At 44.8% G+C, this 13906-nt stretch overlaps 2 protein-coding genes across 3 annotated transcripts; both read right to left on the bottom strand.

Annotated features, from left to right (window-relative positions):
* Positions 1-338: 338 nt before the first annotated feature.
* LOC116365365 (uncharacterized) lies at positions 339-2461 on the bottom strand. Its single transcript, XM_031818016.1, has 3 exons — positions 1155-2461; positions 884-965; positions 339-715 (listed from the first exon to the last, which is right to left on the bottom strand). The coding sequence occupies exons 1-3, from the start codon at positions 2361-2363 to the stop codon at positions 597-599; spliced, it is 1410 nt and encodes a 469-aa protein (XP_031673876.1). The 5' UTR covers positions 2364-2461; the 3' UTR covers positions 339-596.
* A 5329-nt stretch (positions 2462-7790) lies between these two features.
* LOC116365362 (uncharacterized) lies at positions 7791-13686 on the bottom strand. 2 transcript variants are annotated; one of them, XM_031818013.1, is made up of 5 exons: positions 12740-13686; positions 12425-12461; positions 12007-12317; positions 8306-8387; positions 7795-8127 (listed from the first exon to the last, which is right to left on the bottom strand). In XM_031818013.1, exons 1-4 carry the CDS (start codon positions 12808-12810, stop codon positions 8306-8308), a joined length of 501 nt encoding a protein of 166 aa, XP_031673873.1. In that variant the 5' UTR covers positions 12811-13686; the 3' UTR covers positions 7795-8127. The 2 variants fall into 2 exon arrangements, with proteins under 2 accessions (XP_031673872.1, XP_031673873.1); XM_031818012.1 differs by lacking the exons at positions 12007-12317; positions 12425-12461; positions 12740-13686 and adding an exon at positions 8577-9150 and having other exon boundaries at positions 7791-8127.
* Between the last annotated feature and the right edge of the window lie 220 nt (positions 13687-13906).

Raw genomic sequence — 13906 nt, 5'->3', positions numbered from 1 at the left:
TTGGACCTTATATTTTCAACATATAGAAAACATCTAGCTGCAGATAGCTAATTCTCCTCTATGTGTTTTCCCCTTGCTGCTAATAAGCTCTTACCAATCAAACTAAATTAATAGACAACATCTGGTTATCTGACAGTCTATGCAGCAACTATTGTATTAGAGTCAAGCTGTGGTTATTTTATTTATTTTCCTAGACAAGTCAGTTCAGAACAAATTCTTATTTACAATGACAGCTTAGGAACAGTGGGTTAACTACCTTGTTCAGGAGCAGAACGTCATATTTTTACATTGTTAGCTCAGGGATCTGACCTAGCAACCTTTCAGTTACTGGCCCAACGCTCTAACCACAAGGCTACCTGCTGCCCCAAGTCCTGCCAACTCAAAAACTGCACAATAAATGTATAACCAAGGGGGAACTAGTGCATTTCTCTGAGAAAAGCTGCTTCAGTTTTACTAATCTTCCAAAACACTTGAAATTCTTGTAAAATCATTGCCATTTATTTGATCAAATATACTTTGAAAGGGTAGACATGCAGAAATTCCTCTTGTCAAAAGTCTTGCTGTTACAAAAGTAGTTCCTCATGCAGCGTAACAGGTTACAGGTTCTTCTTGTTGAAGCGCCTGAATGGCTTCATCATTGCTGAAAAGACCCTGACAATCAAGGATCGTTTTTTGACAGGCTGAGATATGGAGGGAGAAACCTCTCCAACTGGAGCTAGAAACACAAGAGAAATGGATGGGATAAGAGAGAGAGAGAGAGAGAGAGAGATGCAGTATAGTAATGTTGAAAAATAAAAGTGCTATGAGTTTGGTAGGCATACCTATGTTTCTAACACACACCTAAACAAAACTACAAGCTATAGCAGAGCTCTAAAGTCCTTACCTATGCAATGTCCATCAGTAGAGGGAATCTCAGTCTGTTCCTGGACTGAATGGCAGTCCTTTTTGTTTCCTCTCTTGGAACGCTAACAGAAGAAAGGTAAAGAAAATGGTACAGAGAATAAATAAATAAATGGAACACTTCTGAATCCAAGGCAACAATTTAGTGATTAATAAAACATATTTATCTCATGTATTTGTCTTATCATATCAATAACATCAATAACATCAGCACCTAACTGGAACCAAAAACAAATGCTAACTCCCTGCTATACCTTGAAGTTGATCCTGAGTTTGGTCATTGAAAAGCAAAGGAAGCTCCTTCTTGCTTTCTGCTCAGCCCCCCTCTCTGTCTCAGCCTGGTCTGATGGGTTTGTTGCAGCAGAAGCTGGTCTTGACGCCTCCTTGCATCCCTGTACCAGCTGCTGGGTCAAGGACTTTACCAGGACTCTGTCAAATGCAGGGTCCTGGGAGGAAATAGCTGCTTGCAGGGTGTTATAAGAGCCAAACTCCTCCATGAGGTTTTTATGTACACCTCTGAACACCCTTTGGATGTTCAGGTTCTGGGAATATGCCTGTGTCCTGGAGAATCTAGATGCAGCACAGAACTCAGACAGGACTTGTCTGATGAGTTGCTGAGATGTTGCTGTCACGTCTGCTGCCTGTTGGGAGGGTCCATCTAGGGTTGAGGGTCTGATCTCCGATAGCAACCTTATCACCAGTATGGCGACCAAACAGATGACATCATCTTTGCTGGAGTCCATCAAGTACTGCAGTGGGAATGCAGAGGCACTGCTGATGTCCGGGATGATTAAGAGCTCCCTCAGATGGCCAGAGCTGCTGGGGATACACTCCTCCTTCTCTTCAATGTCAATCCCATCTCCCTTTGGTACCAAAGAGGTTCCCTTGCTGGTGAAAGACGGAGTGGAGGATCGAAAAGAGGCTTTAGCACTCGGTGGTCGACTGCTGTCAGTCATTGGACTGTTACGATGCAGGGGTTCATCTGTGTGTGCCATCATCTTTGTCTTTAGGTCACTTGAAGAAATCTCTGGCATTTTAGAGACCCTGGTGTCGATGCAGGAGCTCCTGACGATGGGGCAGGTCAGATCAAAAGGCACTTCGTCAGGGATGGGAGTGCCAGGGAGGTTGATCTCTAACTCACACTCTGACCTAGGACTCTTTGAAGAGCTGGACAAGGAACTACGACCATTTAAAGAAGTGGACAAAGATGAACAGGTTCTAGGGATGTCTTGGCAGACGTGTTCACTGTCATCCTCACTTTTCTCAACCTCCTTCAGCATGGTTCCTACCATATCATTGATCTGAAGGAGCTCCCTGGAATCCTTCATTCGCCCTAAGTTTGAGATTTCACTCTGGATAGCAACCAGGATTTCCCCAAGGGTCTCTTTGGAAGAAGCATTTTCTGTCCTTTCGGATCCGGGTGGCTTCAGCCCTGTGAAGAAATCCTTAAGTGTGTTCTTCATACTGACGCAGATGGTCTTAGCTGTTGACCAAAGCTTCTCCTCTGATATTTTAACACTCAATTCAGTATCATCCAGTTGGGAGCCCCCGTGGGAGCACTGCGAAACTCTCCACTTCTTTCCAGTAGCACAGTGTCAGTGGACTCATTTTTCTGGAAAATAGTCGCCATTCCTTTGACAAAGGTTTCCACTAATCCAGAGGCTGTATTCTCAGAGGACATGGAGGACATGGATTCTGAAAGGACATGGATCTCTGATGGTGAGCTAGATGATAAGCCAGCCTGCAGACTTTTCTGAAGACCAGTATGGCTGATCTGTGTGATAAAGGAATGACTGGATCTCATCAGCACTTTACTCACTGCCTCTTCTGCCTGAGTCTGGAAGTCATTGCTAGAGAGCTTCTTAATGCTCTGAATCAGACTAGTAGAGGACTCTGTGATTCTGACACTCTCTTCTGAGCTCAGTTGAGAATATTGAGTACTCACGCTCAAGTCTTCATTGGGTGAGGGTGACTGGGAAATAGTATAGTCATCGAGCTTTGATAGGACACTATCAACAAACCACAAGCCTCTAGGGACTCATCAGATGAACTGACAACGGCCAAGGATTACTCTCCACTTTTGATAACTCTGACTTGTAGTGGAAAAAACACTGCTAAGAACTTCTTGAGTACAGGTATCCAGATTGGAGAGACAGAGAGTGGTATTGGTTGGCTCTCACTGGGAACTCTATAGTTCGGTGCTGGGTAATGGACCTCAATAGTTTAAACAGTTGCCTTTTCCAGGGTGTCTGAAGACTCCTGAAGAGAAGCATCCTTAGCCACACCTTCTTCTCGAGCGGATAGAGTTAAAAGGTCCCTCAGCTTTGCTGTATACATCCGTAGAGTGTGCGGGCTAGAGAGAAGGTTATCATCTGTGAAGATCCTGTTTGTGGTCATTTACAGAACTGGCCAATCAACTGCCTTCACATGTCCTTCAAAGATGTCATACACACCTGATGTAACAATTAGGCCTAAGTCTAATGTCTATATGAACTGTCAATGTCATTAGAAAACAGATCATAGCTTGTCAAAGTTCTGCCAAACGAAAATATTTGTAAGTGCACGTTTTTGCGTTTAATTTATGGTTTATCAAGCATCCTTATTCATCGCCATACACAAAAACGTAACTCGCTGCCATCCATTAGCTATAATTCTGAGGTTTGCAAAACTGCAAAACTAGGACATGCAATAAATTATAACCACTTGCACCTAGAATGATTTTAAAATCAATTATGTTCTAGGGGGCTTGAACTATTTCATCACTATGGAACTGTCCGCTGCATAGTGCTGACACGTTTCTTGGCGGAACATGGATTTTGTGAAATCTGTTGTGAATGTATAGGAATGTTTTTATAATGTATAACTGCCTACATTTTACTGGACCCCATGAAGAGTAGCTGCTGCATGCTAAAGGGGATCCACAATAATACAAATACAAACCCAATGCAACATGATACACATGCATCAACTTGTTTTGACATATCACATGGGATATGACAGTTCCTGATTCTGAGATACTGTAAACCAACAGACCTTGGGAGGAGATAAAACATCATCTGTTGATCTATTTCACAGGTTTCTGGTGGTTTCTAAGCATTCTACATGTGTTGGGGAAGGAGGGTGGGATCTCTCCAGAGCATCTAATTACATCAATCATGTCTTGCCATGCATGTGATATGAGATAATGTTATGCACCACGTAAATATACATTGCCTAAGGCTGCAGTGCTATACTCCATGGAGACAGTGCTCAATGTTCATTTTACATGATGGATATATGCTACTCCATTTCATACAATCAATCATCAATCAATCAGTACAATTTATTTATAAAGCCCTTTTTACACCAGCAGATGTCACAAAATGCTTATTCCGACACCCCAGCTTAAAACCTTAAATAGCATGCAATGCAGATTAGAAGCACGGTGGCTAGGAAAAACTCTCTAGAAAAACAGGAACCTAGGAAGAAACCTAGATAGGAACCAGGCTCTGAGGGGTGCTAGTCCTCTTCTGGCTGTGCAGTGGAGATTATAAAGTGTACATGGCCATTAAGGCCAGATCGTTCTTCAAGTACTGTAGTTCAAACATTCTTCATAGATGACCAGCAGTCAACAAAATAATGTGGTTATAGAGGTGCAACAGGTCAGCACCTCCGGAGTAATTATCAGTTGGCTTTTCATAGCCGAACAGTCAGTTGTCGAGACAGCAGGTGTGGTAGAGAGAGAGAGAGAGAGAGAGAGAGAGAGAGAGAGAGAGGGAGAGAGGAGAGAGAGAGAGAAAGAGAGAGGTGGGGGAGAGAGAGAGCGAAGATCGAAACAGCAGGTCCATGACAAGGTATCACGTCTGGAGAACACACATGCCTCTTCATGTGATACATGATGTTTGGCTGTGCTGTGCTAAGTGTTATCTGATGGGTTTGGTGATTGTTCTGTGTGAAGCGTATTCTGCATTGCATCATTTATTTTTTATTTTTTTATTTCACCTTTATTTAACCAGGTAGGCTAGTTGAGAACAAGTTCTCATTTGCAACTGCGACCTGGCCAAGATAAAGCATAGCAGTGTGAGCAGACAACAAAGAGTTACACATGGAGTAAACAATTAACAAGTCAATAACACAGTAGAAACCAAAGGGGGAGTCTATATACAATGTGTGCAAAAGCATGAGGAGGTAGGCAAATAATTACAATTTTTGCAGATTAACACTGGAGTGATGAATGATCAGATGGTCATGTACAGGTAGAGATATTGGTGTGCAAAAGAGCAGAAAAGTAAATAAATAAAAACAGTATGGGGATGAGGTAGGTGAGAAAGGGTGGGCTATTTACCAATAGACTATGTACAGCTGCAGCGATCGGTTAGCTGCTCAGATAGCTGATGTTTGAAGTTGGTGAGGGAGATAAAAGTCTCCAACTTCAGCGATTTTTGCAATTTGTTCCAGTCACAGGCAGCAGAGTACTGGAACGAAAGGCGGCCAAATGAGGTGTTGGCTTTAGGGATGATCAGTGAGATACACCTGCTGGAGCGCGTGCTACGGATGGGTGTTGCCATCGTGACCAGTGAGCTGAGATAAGGCGGAGCTTTACCTAGCATGGACTTGTAGATGACCTGGAGCCAGTGGGTCTGGCGACGAATATGTAGCGAGGGCCAGCCGACTAGAGCATACAAGTCGCAGTGGTGGGTGGTATAAGGTGCTTTAGTGACGAAACGGATGGCACTGTGATAGACTGCATCCAGTTTGCTGAGTAGAGTGTTGGAAGCCATTTTGTAGATGACATCGCCGAAGTCGAGGATCGGTAGGATAGTCAGTTTTACTAGGGTAAGCTTGGCGGCGTGAGTGAAGGAGGCTTTGTTGCGGAATAGAAAGCCGACTCTTGATTTGATTTCCGATTGAGATGTTTGATATGAGTCTGGAAGGAGAGTTTGCAGTCTAGCCAGACACCTAGGTACTTATAGACGTCCACATATTCTAGGTCGGAACCATCCAGGGTGGTGATGCTAGTCGGGCATGCGGGTGCAGGCAGCGACCGGTTGAAAAGCATGCATTTGGTTTTACTAGCGTTTAAGAGCAGTTGGAGGCCACGGAAGGAGTGTTGTATGGCATTGAAGCTTGTTTGGAGGTTAGATAGCACAGTGTCCAAAGACGGGCCGAAGGTATATAGAATGGTGTCGTCTGCGTAGAGGTGGATCAGGGAATCGCCCGCAGCAAGAGCAACATCATTGATATACACAGAGAAAAGAGTCGGCCCGAGAATTGAACCCTGTGGCACCCCCATAGAGACTGCCAGAGGACCAGACAGCATGCCCTCCGATTTGACACACTGAAATCTGTCTGCAAAGTAATTGGTGAACCAGGCAAGGCAGTCATCCGAAAAACCGAGGCTCCTGAGTCTGCAGATAAGAATATGGTGATTGACAGAGTCGAAAGCCTTGGCAAGGTCGATGAAGACGGCTGCACAGTACTGTCTTTTATCGACGGCGGTTATGATATCGTTGAGTACCTTGAGTGTGGCTGAGGTGCATCCATGACCGGCTCGGAAACCAGATTGCACAGCGGAGAAGGTGCGGTGGGATTCGAGATGGTCAGTGACCTGTTTGTTGACTTGGCTTTCGAAGACCTTAGATAGGCAGGGCAGGATGGATATAGGTCTGTAACAGTTTGGGTCCAGGGTGTCTCCCCCTTTGAAGAGGGGGATGACTGCGGCAGCTTTCCAATCCTTGGGGATCTCAGACGATATGAAAGAGAGGTGAACAGGCTGGTAATAGGGGTTGCGACAATGGTGGCAGATAGTTTCAGAAATAGAGGGTCCAGATTGTCAAGCCCAGCTGATTTGTACGGGTCCAGGTTTTGCAGCTCTTTCAGAACATCTGCTATCTGGATTTGGTTAAAGGAGAACCTGGAGAGGCTTGGGCGAGGAGCTGCGGGGGGGGCGGAGCTGTTGGCCGAGGTTGAAGTAGCCAGGCGGAAGGCATGGCCAGCCGTTGAGAAATGCTTATTGAAGTTTTCGATAATCATGGATTTATCAGTGGTGACCGTGTTACCTAGCCTCAGTGCAGTGGGCAGCTGGGAGGAGGTGCTCTTGTTCTCCATGGACTTCACGGTGTCCCAGAACTTTTTGGAGTTGGAGCTACAGGATGCAAACTTCTGCCTGAAGAAGCTGGCCTTAGCTTTCCTGACTGACTGCGTGATGTGATGTGATGTGCAATCCCTGGGCCTATGGCTGTTGAAGCTACTCCACTGCACTGCTGCTCCACTGCACTGCCCTTCTCCCCCGATTGCTCAGTTTGGCCTGGCGGCCAGCTCTAGGAAGAGTCTTGGTGGTTCCAAACTTCTTCCGTTTAAGAATGATGGAGGCCACTGTGTCCTTGGGGACCTTCAATATTGCAGAAATGTTTTGGTACCCTTCCCCAGATCTGTGTCTTGACACAATCATGTCTCTGAGCTCTATGGACAATTCCTTCGACCTCATGGCTTGGTTTTTGCTCTGACATACACTGTCAACTTTTGGACCTTATATTTTCAACATATAGAAAACATATAGAAAACATCTAGCTGCAGATAGCTAATTCTCCTCTATGTGTTTTCCCCTTGCTGCTAATAAGCTCTTACCAATCAAACTAAATTAATAGACAACATCTGGTTATCTGACAGTCTATGCAGCAACTATTGTATTAGAGTCAAGCTGTGGTTATTTTATTTATTTTCCTAGACAAGTCAGTTCAGAACAAATTCTTATTTACAACGATAGCTTAGGAACAGTGGGTTAACTACCTTGTTCAGGAGCAGAACGTCATATTTTTACATTGTTAGCTCAGGGATCTGACCTAGCAACCTTTCAGTTACTGGCCCAACGCTCTAACCACAAGGCTACCTGCTGCCCCAAGTTCTGCCAACTCAAAAACTGCACAATAAATGTATAACCAAGGGGGAACTAGTGCATTTCTCTGAGAAAAGCTGCTTCAGTTTTACTAATCTTCCAAAACACTTGAAATTCTTGTAAAATCATTGCCATTTATTTGATCAAATATACTTTGAAAGGGTAGACATGCAGAAATTCCTCTTGTCAAAAGTCTTGCTGTTACAAAAGTAGTTCCTCATGCAGCGTAACAGGTTACAGGTTCTTCTTGGTGAAGCGCCTGAATGGCTTCATCATTGCTGAAAAGACCCTGACAATCAAGGATCGTTTTTTGACAGGCTGAGATATGGAGGGAGAAACCTCTCCAACTGGAGCTAGAAACACAAGAGAAATGGATGGGATAAGAGAGAGAGAGAGAGAGAGAGAGAGAGAGAGAGATGCAGTATAGTAATGTTGAAAAATAAAAGTGCTATGAGTTTGGTAGGCATACCTATGTTTCTAACACACACCTAAACAAAACTACAAGCTATAGCAGAGCTCTAAAGTCCTTACCTATGCAATGTCCATCAGTAGAGGGAATCTCAGTCTGTTCCTGGACTGAATGGCAGTCCTTTTTGTTTCCTCTCTTGGAACGCTAACAGAAGAAAGGTAAAGAAAATGGTACAGAGAATAAATAAATAAATGGAACACTTCTGAATCCAAGGCAACAATTTAGTGATTAATAAAACATATTTATCTCATGTATTTGTCTTATCATATCAATAACATCAATAACATCAGCACCTAACTGGAACCAAAAACAAATGCTAACTCCCTGCTATACCTTGAAGTTGATCCTGAGTTTGGTCATTGAAAAGCAAAGGAAGCTCCTTCTTGCTTTCTGCTCAGCCCCCCTCTCTGTCTCAGCCTGGTCTGATGGGTTTGTTGCAGCAGAAGCTGGTCTTGACGCCTCCTTGCATCCCTGTACCAGCTGCTGGGTCAAGGACTTTACCAGGACTCTGTCAAATGCAGGGTCCTGGGAGGAAATAGCTGCTTGCAGGGTGTTATAAGAGCCAAACTCCTCCATGAGGTTTTTATGTACACCTCTGAACACCCTTTGGATGTTCAGGTTCTGGGAATATGCCTGTGTCCTGGAGAATCTAGATGCAGCACAGAACTCAGACAGGACTTGTCTGATGAGTTGCTGAGATGTTGCTGTCACGTCTGCTGCCTGTTGGGAGGGTCCATCTAGGGTTGAGGGTCTGATCTCCGATAGCAACCTTATCACCAGTATGGCGACCAAACAGATGACATCATCTTTGCTGGAGTCCATCAAGTACTGCAGTGGGAATGCAGAGGCACTGCTGATGTCCGGGGTGATTAAGAGCTCCCTCAGATGGCCAGAGCTACTGGGGATACACTCCTTCTCTTCAATGTCAATCCCATCTCCCTTTGGTACCAAAGAGGTTCCCTTGCTGGTGAAAGACGGAGTGGAGGATCGAAAAGAGGCTTTAGCACTCGGTGGTCGACTGCTGTCAGTCATTGGACTGTTACGATGCAGGGGTTCATCTGTGTGTGCCATCATCTTTGTCTTTAGGTCACTTGAAGAAATCTCTGGCATTTTAGAGACCCTGGTGTCGATGCAGGAGCTCCTGACGATGGGGCAGGTCAGATCAAAAGGCACTTCGTCAGGGATGGGAGTGCCAGGGAGGTTGATCTCTAACTCACACTCTGACCTAGGACTCTTTGAAGAGCTGGACAAGGAACTACGACCATTTAAAGAAGTGGACAAAGATGAACAGGTTCTAGGGATGTCTTGGCAGACTTGTTCACTGTCATCCTCACTTTTCTCAACCTCCTTCAGCATAGTTCCTACCATATCATTGATCTGAAGGAGCTCCCTGGAATCCTTCATTCGCCCTAAGTTTGAGATTTCACTCTGGATAGCAACCAGGATTTCCCCAAGGGTCTCTTTGGAAGAAGCATTTTCTGTCCTTTCGGATCCGGGTGGCTTCAGCCCTGTGAAGAAATCCTTAAGTGTGTTCTTCATACTGACGCAGATGGTCTTAGCTGTTGACCAAAGCTTCTCCTCTGATATTTTAACACTCAATTCAGTATCATCCAGTTGGGAGCCCCCGTGGGAGCACTGCGAAACTCTCCCACTTCTTTCCAGTAGCACAGTGTCAGTGGACTCATTTTTCTGGAAAATAGTCGCCATTCCTTTGACAAAGGTTTCCACTAATCCAGAGGCTGTATTCTCAGAGGACATGGAGGACATGGATTCTGAAAGGACATGGATCTCTGATGGTGAGCTAGATGATAAGCCAGCCTGCAGACTTTTCTGAAGACCAGTATGGCTGATCTGTGTGATAAAGGAATGACTGGATCTCATCAGCACTTTACTCACTGCCTCTTCTGCCTGAGTCTGGAAGTCATTGCTAGAGAGCTTCTTAATGCTCTGAATCAGACTAGGAGAGGACTCTGTGATTCTGACACTCTCTTCCGAGCTCAGTTGAGAATATTGAGTACTCACGCTCAAGTCTTCATTGGGTGAGGGTGACTGGGAAATAGTATAGTCATCGAGCTTTGATAGGACACTATCAACAAACCAACAAGCCTCTAGGGACTCATCAGATGAACTGACAACGGCCAAGGATTTACTCTCCACTTTTGATAACTCTAACTTGTAGATGGAAAAAACACTGCTAAGAACTTCTTGAGTACTGGTATCCAGATTGGAGAGACAGAGAGCTGGTATTGGTTGGCTCTCACTGGGAACTCTACTAAGTTCGGTGCTGGGTAACTGGACCTCAATAGTTGAAACAGTTGCCTTTTCCAGGGTGTCTGAAGACTCCTGAAGAGAAGCATCCTTAGCCACACCTTCTTCTCGAGCGGATAGAGTTAAAAGGTCCCTCAGCTTTGCTCGTATACGGCCGTAGAGTGTGCGGGCTAGAGAGAAGGTTATCATCTGTGAAGATCCTGTTTTGTGGTCATTTACAGGAACTGGCCAATCAACTGCTTCACATGTGCCTTCAAATGATGCTATCGTCTCCATGCCTCCCACAAATGCCTTAACAATCACTGTGGCAGTGGAGGTTACAGGTGTCAGGGCTATGCAGCTGGTATTCAGGGGAGCTTCAGTAAGGCTAGGAGCAGCACTAGAAGGCCTAGAGGAAGGAGCCATGCCAGAAGAGCTGCTGACTTTCCTTGTAAGGATGGTGCTCACCGCCTTCAGGGCTTTAGACTGAAAGTCGGGGCTAGAGAGGGTCTGAATCTTTCTGGCCACCACACTGGTAGAGGATCCAGTCTCTTTGAGAAAGTGAGTGGTCCCTTCTTTCCCAGATGGACACTCAACATCAAGGTCACATTGAAGATTGGTCAGAAATTTAGACCCCAAGATTGTCATCTTCTCGGCCAGATCCAATAGGATGTTGAAGTCCTGTGCCATTTTGTCCATTGTGCCGACAATGGCATCCAGCACATCATCGGTCACAGGGTCCATGAGGGGCTCGATAAACCCTACCCACTCTGGCTCAGACGTTTGGCTCTGTAGCTCGGCCAGGATCTGCACCGAGACTACCCGAATGACCTCCTTGCCTGCTGCTATGTCCTGACTGTCCATAGGGGGGCAACTCCCCGAGCTGGCCTGAATGGCCACTGAGAGGCCAGAGTTAAGCTGGTGTACTACCTCTCCCACGATAGCACAGCTCAAATCGGAGGAGCTGGAGGAGGTGGGGTTGGAGTGACCCTCAACCAGGGATATCAGGAGGCTCTCTTCCGTTACCCCAAAAATAGCCTTTAGAGGCATCTCCATGAGGGGAGCCTCTCTAGTTGCAGGCAAGCTCTGCAATGAGGTCTGGGACCTTGAAGATAAACACACAATCACCACTTATGCCATGCAAATGTGACCAACTGGTATCTAATCTGGTTCATTAGTGAGCCTGATAACCAAATTAGAGCACTGATGGTTTACTTCTCATACCACTGTAGTTCTAGAAGCCTAAAGCCAACTGACATGATTTTTTGCCTGATTTTTATGTTTGTACGACATCAGAATATGATTAATTCTGAAAGGCATGTACCTGATCTATTTATTCATAGATGACTTAATGGCTTACCCAGTTAAAAATGACTTTCACCTGGACCCACCCACTCAGTGGCAACATTTCTGACCAGAACTTAAAACTACAAGGTGTGAATTCCAAGTTAATAATTTATGATAAGTATGGGTCAGGTCTTGCAATTATTAAGTTGAAATATTGCTGTGAACATACCTCTTAGGCGAACAGCATGGTGATGAGGTTCTGCGAGTGGATTTATGGCGGCACCCTGCACTGCCATTCCTCCTCCTCTCCTTAGTCCAGTAGTTCATCTCACTGGTCAGCAGCCTTTTCTCTCTCTCATCCAGACTGCCTAAGGAATCCTCAGACCCTGTCAGAGAGCACTGGGATTCTGGGGAGGTTGCCCCACTCCTCAGGTTCACCCCCATGATACGAGCTAGCGCTGGTAGGAGAATGCGGAGGGCTGTCTGGGTCACGACTTTAACAATCTTCAGACACAGCATGGAGAGCTGCTCGAATGTGAGCTATGGCCAACAAACAGAGTAATGTTTTTGTCAATCAAGCAATTCCATGACACCATTCCCTATATAGCGCACAATTTTTGACCAGAACCTTATGTGGAGAGACTTACGTTATTTTTCATGCCATGCTGAATCACTCTCCATTGGCTAGAGAAAAGAAAAGAAAGGAAACATATTTTACCTGCACACTGGTATTGAGTTAGTGGAGTCACTAGATAGCCATGTTAGGGAAAATAAAAGTGTATTTAATTAAGCTATTAGCAAGTACATGTGACATTTTGTTCTTGATTTACAGGAAGAGTTAGGGGTGTGGTTACAGTGATGTTAGGTGTAGTGTCTAAAATCCCATTTGTGGTTAGAAGGTGCACTATGACTATAAATTCAGAGTTGTTTTATGTGAGGTTGGAAAAAGACATGGGACTTGCTCATCAGTTAGACTCCTCAGGAAGGAGAGGAGGATTGGGGCACAGCATGTCTCAATCTTGAGAGAAGGCATAAGAGTCCTCTGAGCCTCCTTCTCCAGCTGCTCAATGATAGATCCCCTTTCCCGGAAACCACACCCGGGTGTCTGAGAAGACTCTGGGAAACCGCAAAGAGAAATCTAAAGTTGAATCTGAACTTGATCCCTAATTTCCTTCACCTTTAGTGATTTGATTCCACTGGACAGGTAAAAGCACATTTCTCTGCGGGCCTCCACTATATTGCTTTCACCTATATAGATACTATCTTCTCAGATCAGTGCTGATGAATTTGAACACAACCTGCACCCAACATGAAGTAATCTCGGACCTGCACCAATGCTGCTGTCCTCCTCCGCGGAAGTCTTCTTGGCACGGCCACTGGACTTACGTTTAGCCTACATGACAACAGATTATAGGTCTCATAGCAGATCTAAGGTCAGTGTAGCGTCTCCTCCTAATGCTTTAAGGCTAGGATTTAGTGATGTCTAAGTAGGCAGAACATGTGTAAAGGACAGCATATGTCTTACCTTGCCTCCTGTCCTGTTCTTGTTGGTCTCATGTGTCTCTGTTTCATCCTTCATATTCTCCACAACCTTATTTTGGTCATCCGGGGGATCCTCCCATTTCACGCTCTGGTGGATAAATGAGAGGTCAATATCAGTCCTAGGTTGTGACTTTGTGAAACAACTTATTCGCTCCTATTTTAAACAAAACGGCAATAGTGGTCAGATTTCAGTCCATGGATCAAACCAGTGAGACCTATTGCTTTGGTAGTGACCTACTATATTGTTAGTAATTTCTCCTCTAAACTCAAAATAGGCTAAATGAACCATACCTTGCTGTCATCTGACATGATGTGTAGCTTATTGTTGTAGGCTGTTTAGAGGAAATACTAATACCTCCTTTGAAAAAACATCAGTGAACCATCGGCAGACAACTGAAGTGAATTATGCCAAAGCATTGTTGAATACTCGATACCGATTGGCTCAAGCCAGGGCATTCTTCAAAGATGTCATACACACATGATGTCACAATTAGGCCTAAGTCTAATGTTTATATGAACTGTCAATGTCATTAGAAAACAGATCATAGCTTGTCAAAGTTCTGCCAAACGAAAATATTTGTAAGTGC

The sequence above is a fragment of the Oncorhynchus kisutch genome, unplaced genomic scaffold (genome assembly GCF_002021735.2).
Source record: "Oncorhynchus kisutch isolate 150728-3 unplaced genomic scaffold, Okis_V2 scaffold1229, whole genome shotgun sequence".
NCBI classification, from domain to species: Eukaryota; Metazoa; Chordata; class Actinopteri; order Salmoniformes; family Salmonidae; genus Oncorhynchus; species Oncorhynchus kisutch.
The sequence above is the reverse complement of the archived record's forward strand: the minus strand, read 5'-3'. Positions and strand labels throughout refer to the sequence as shown.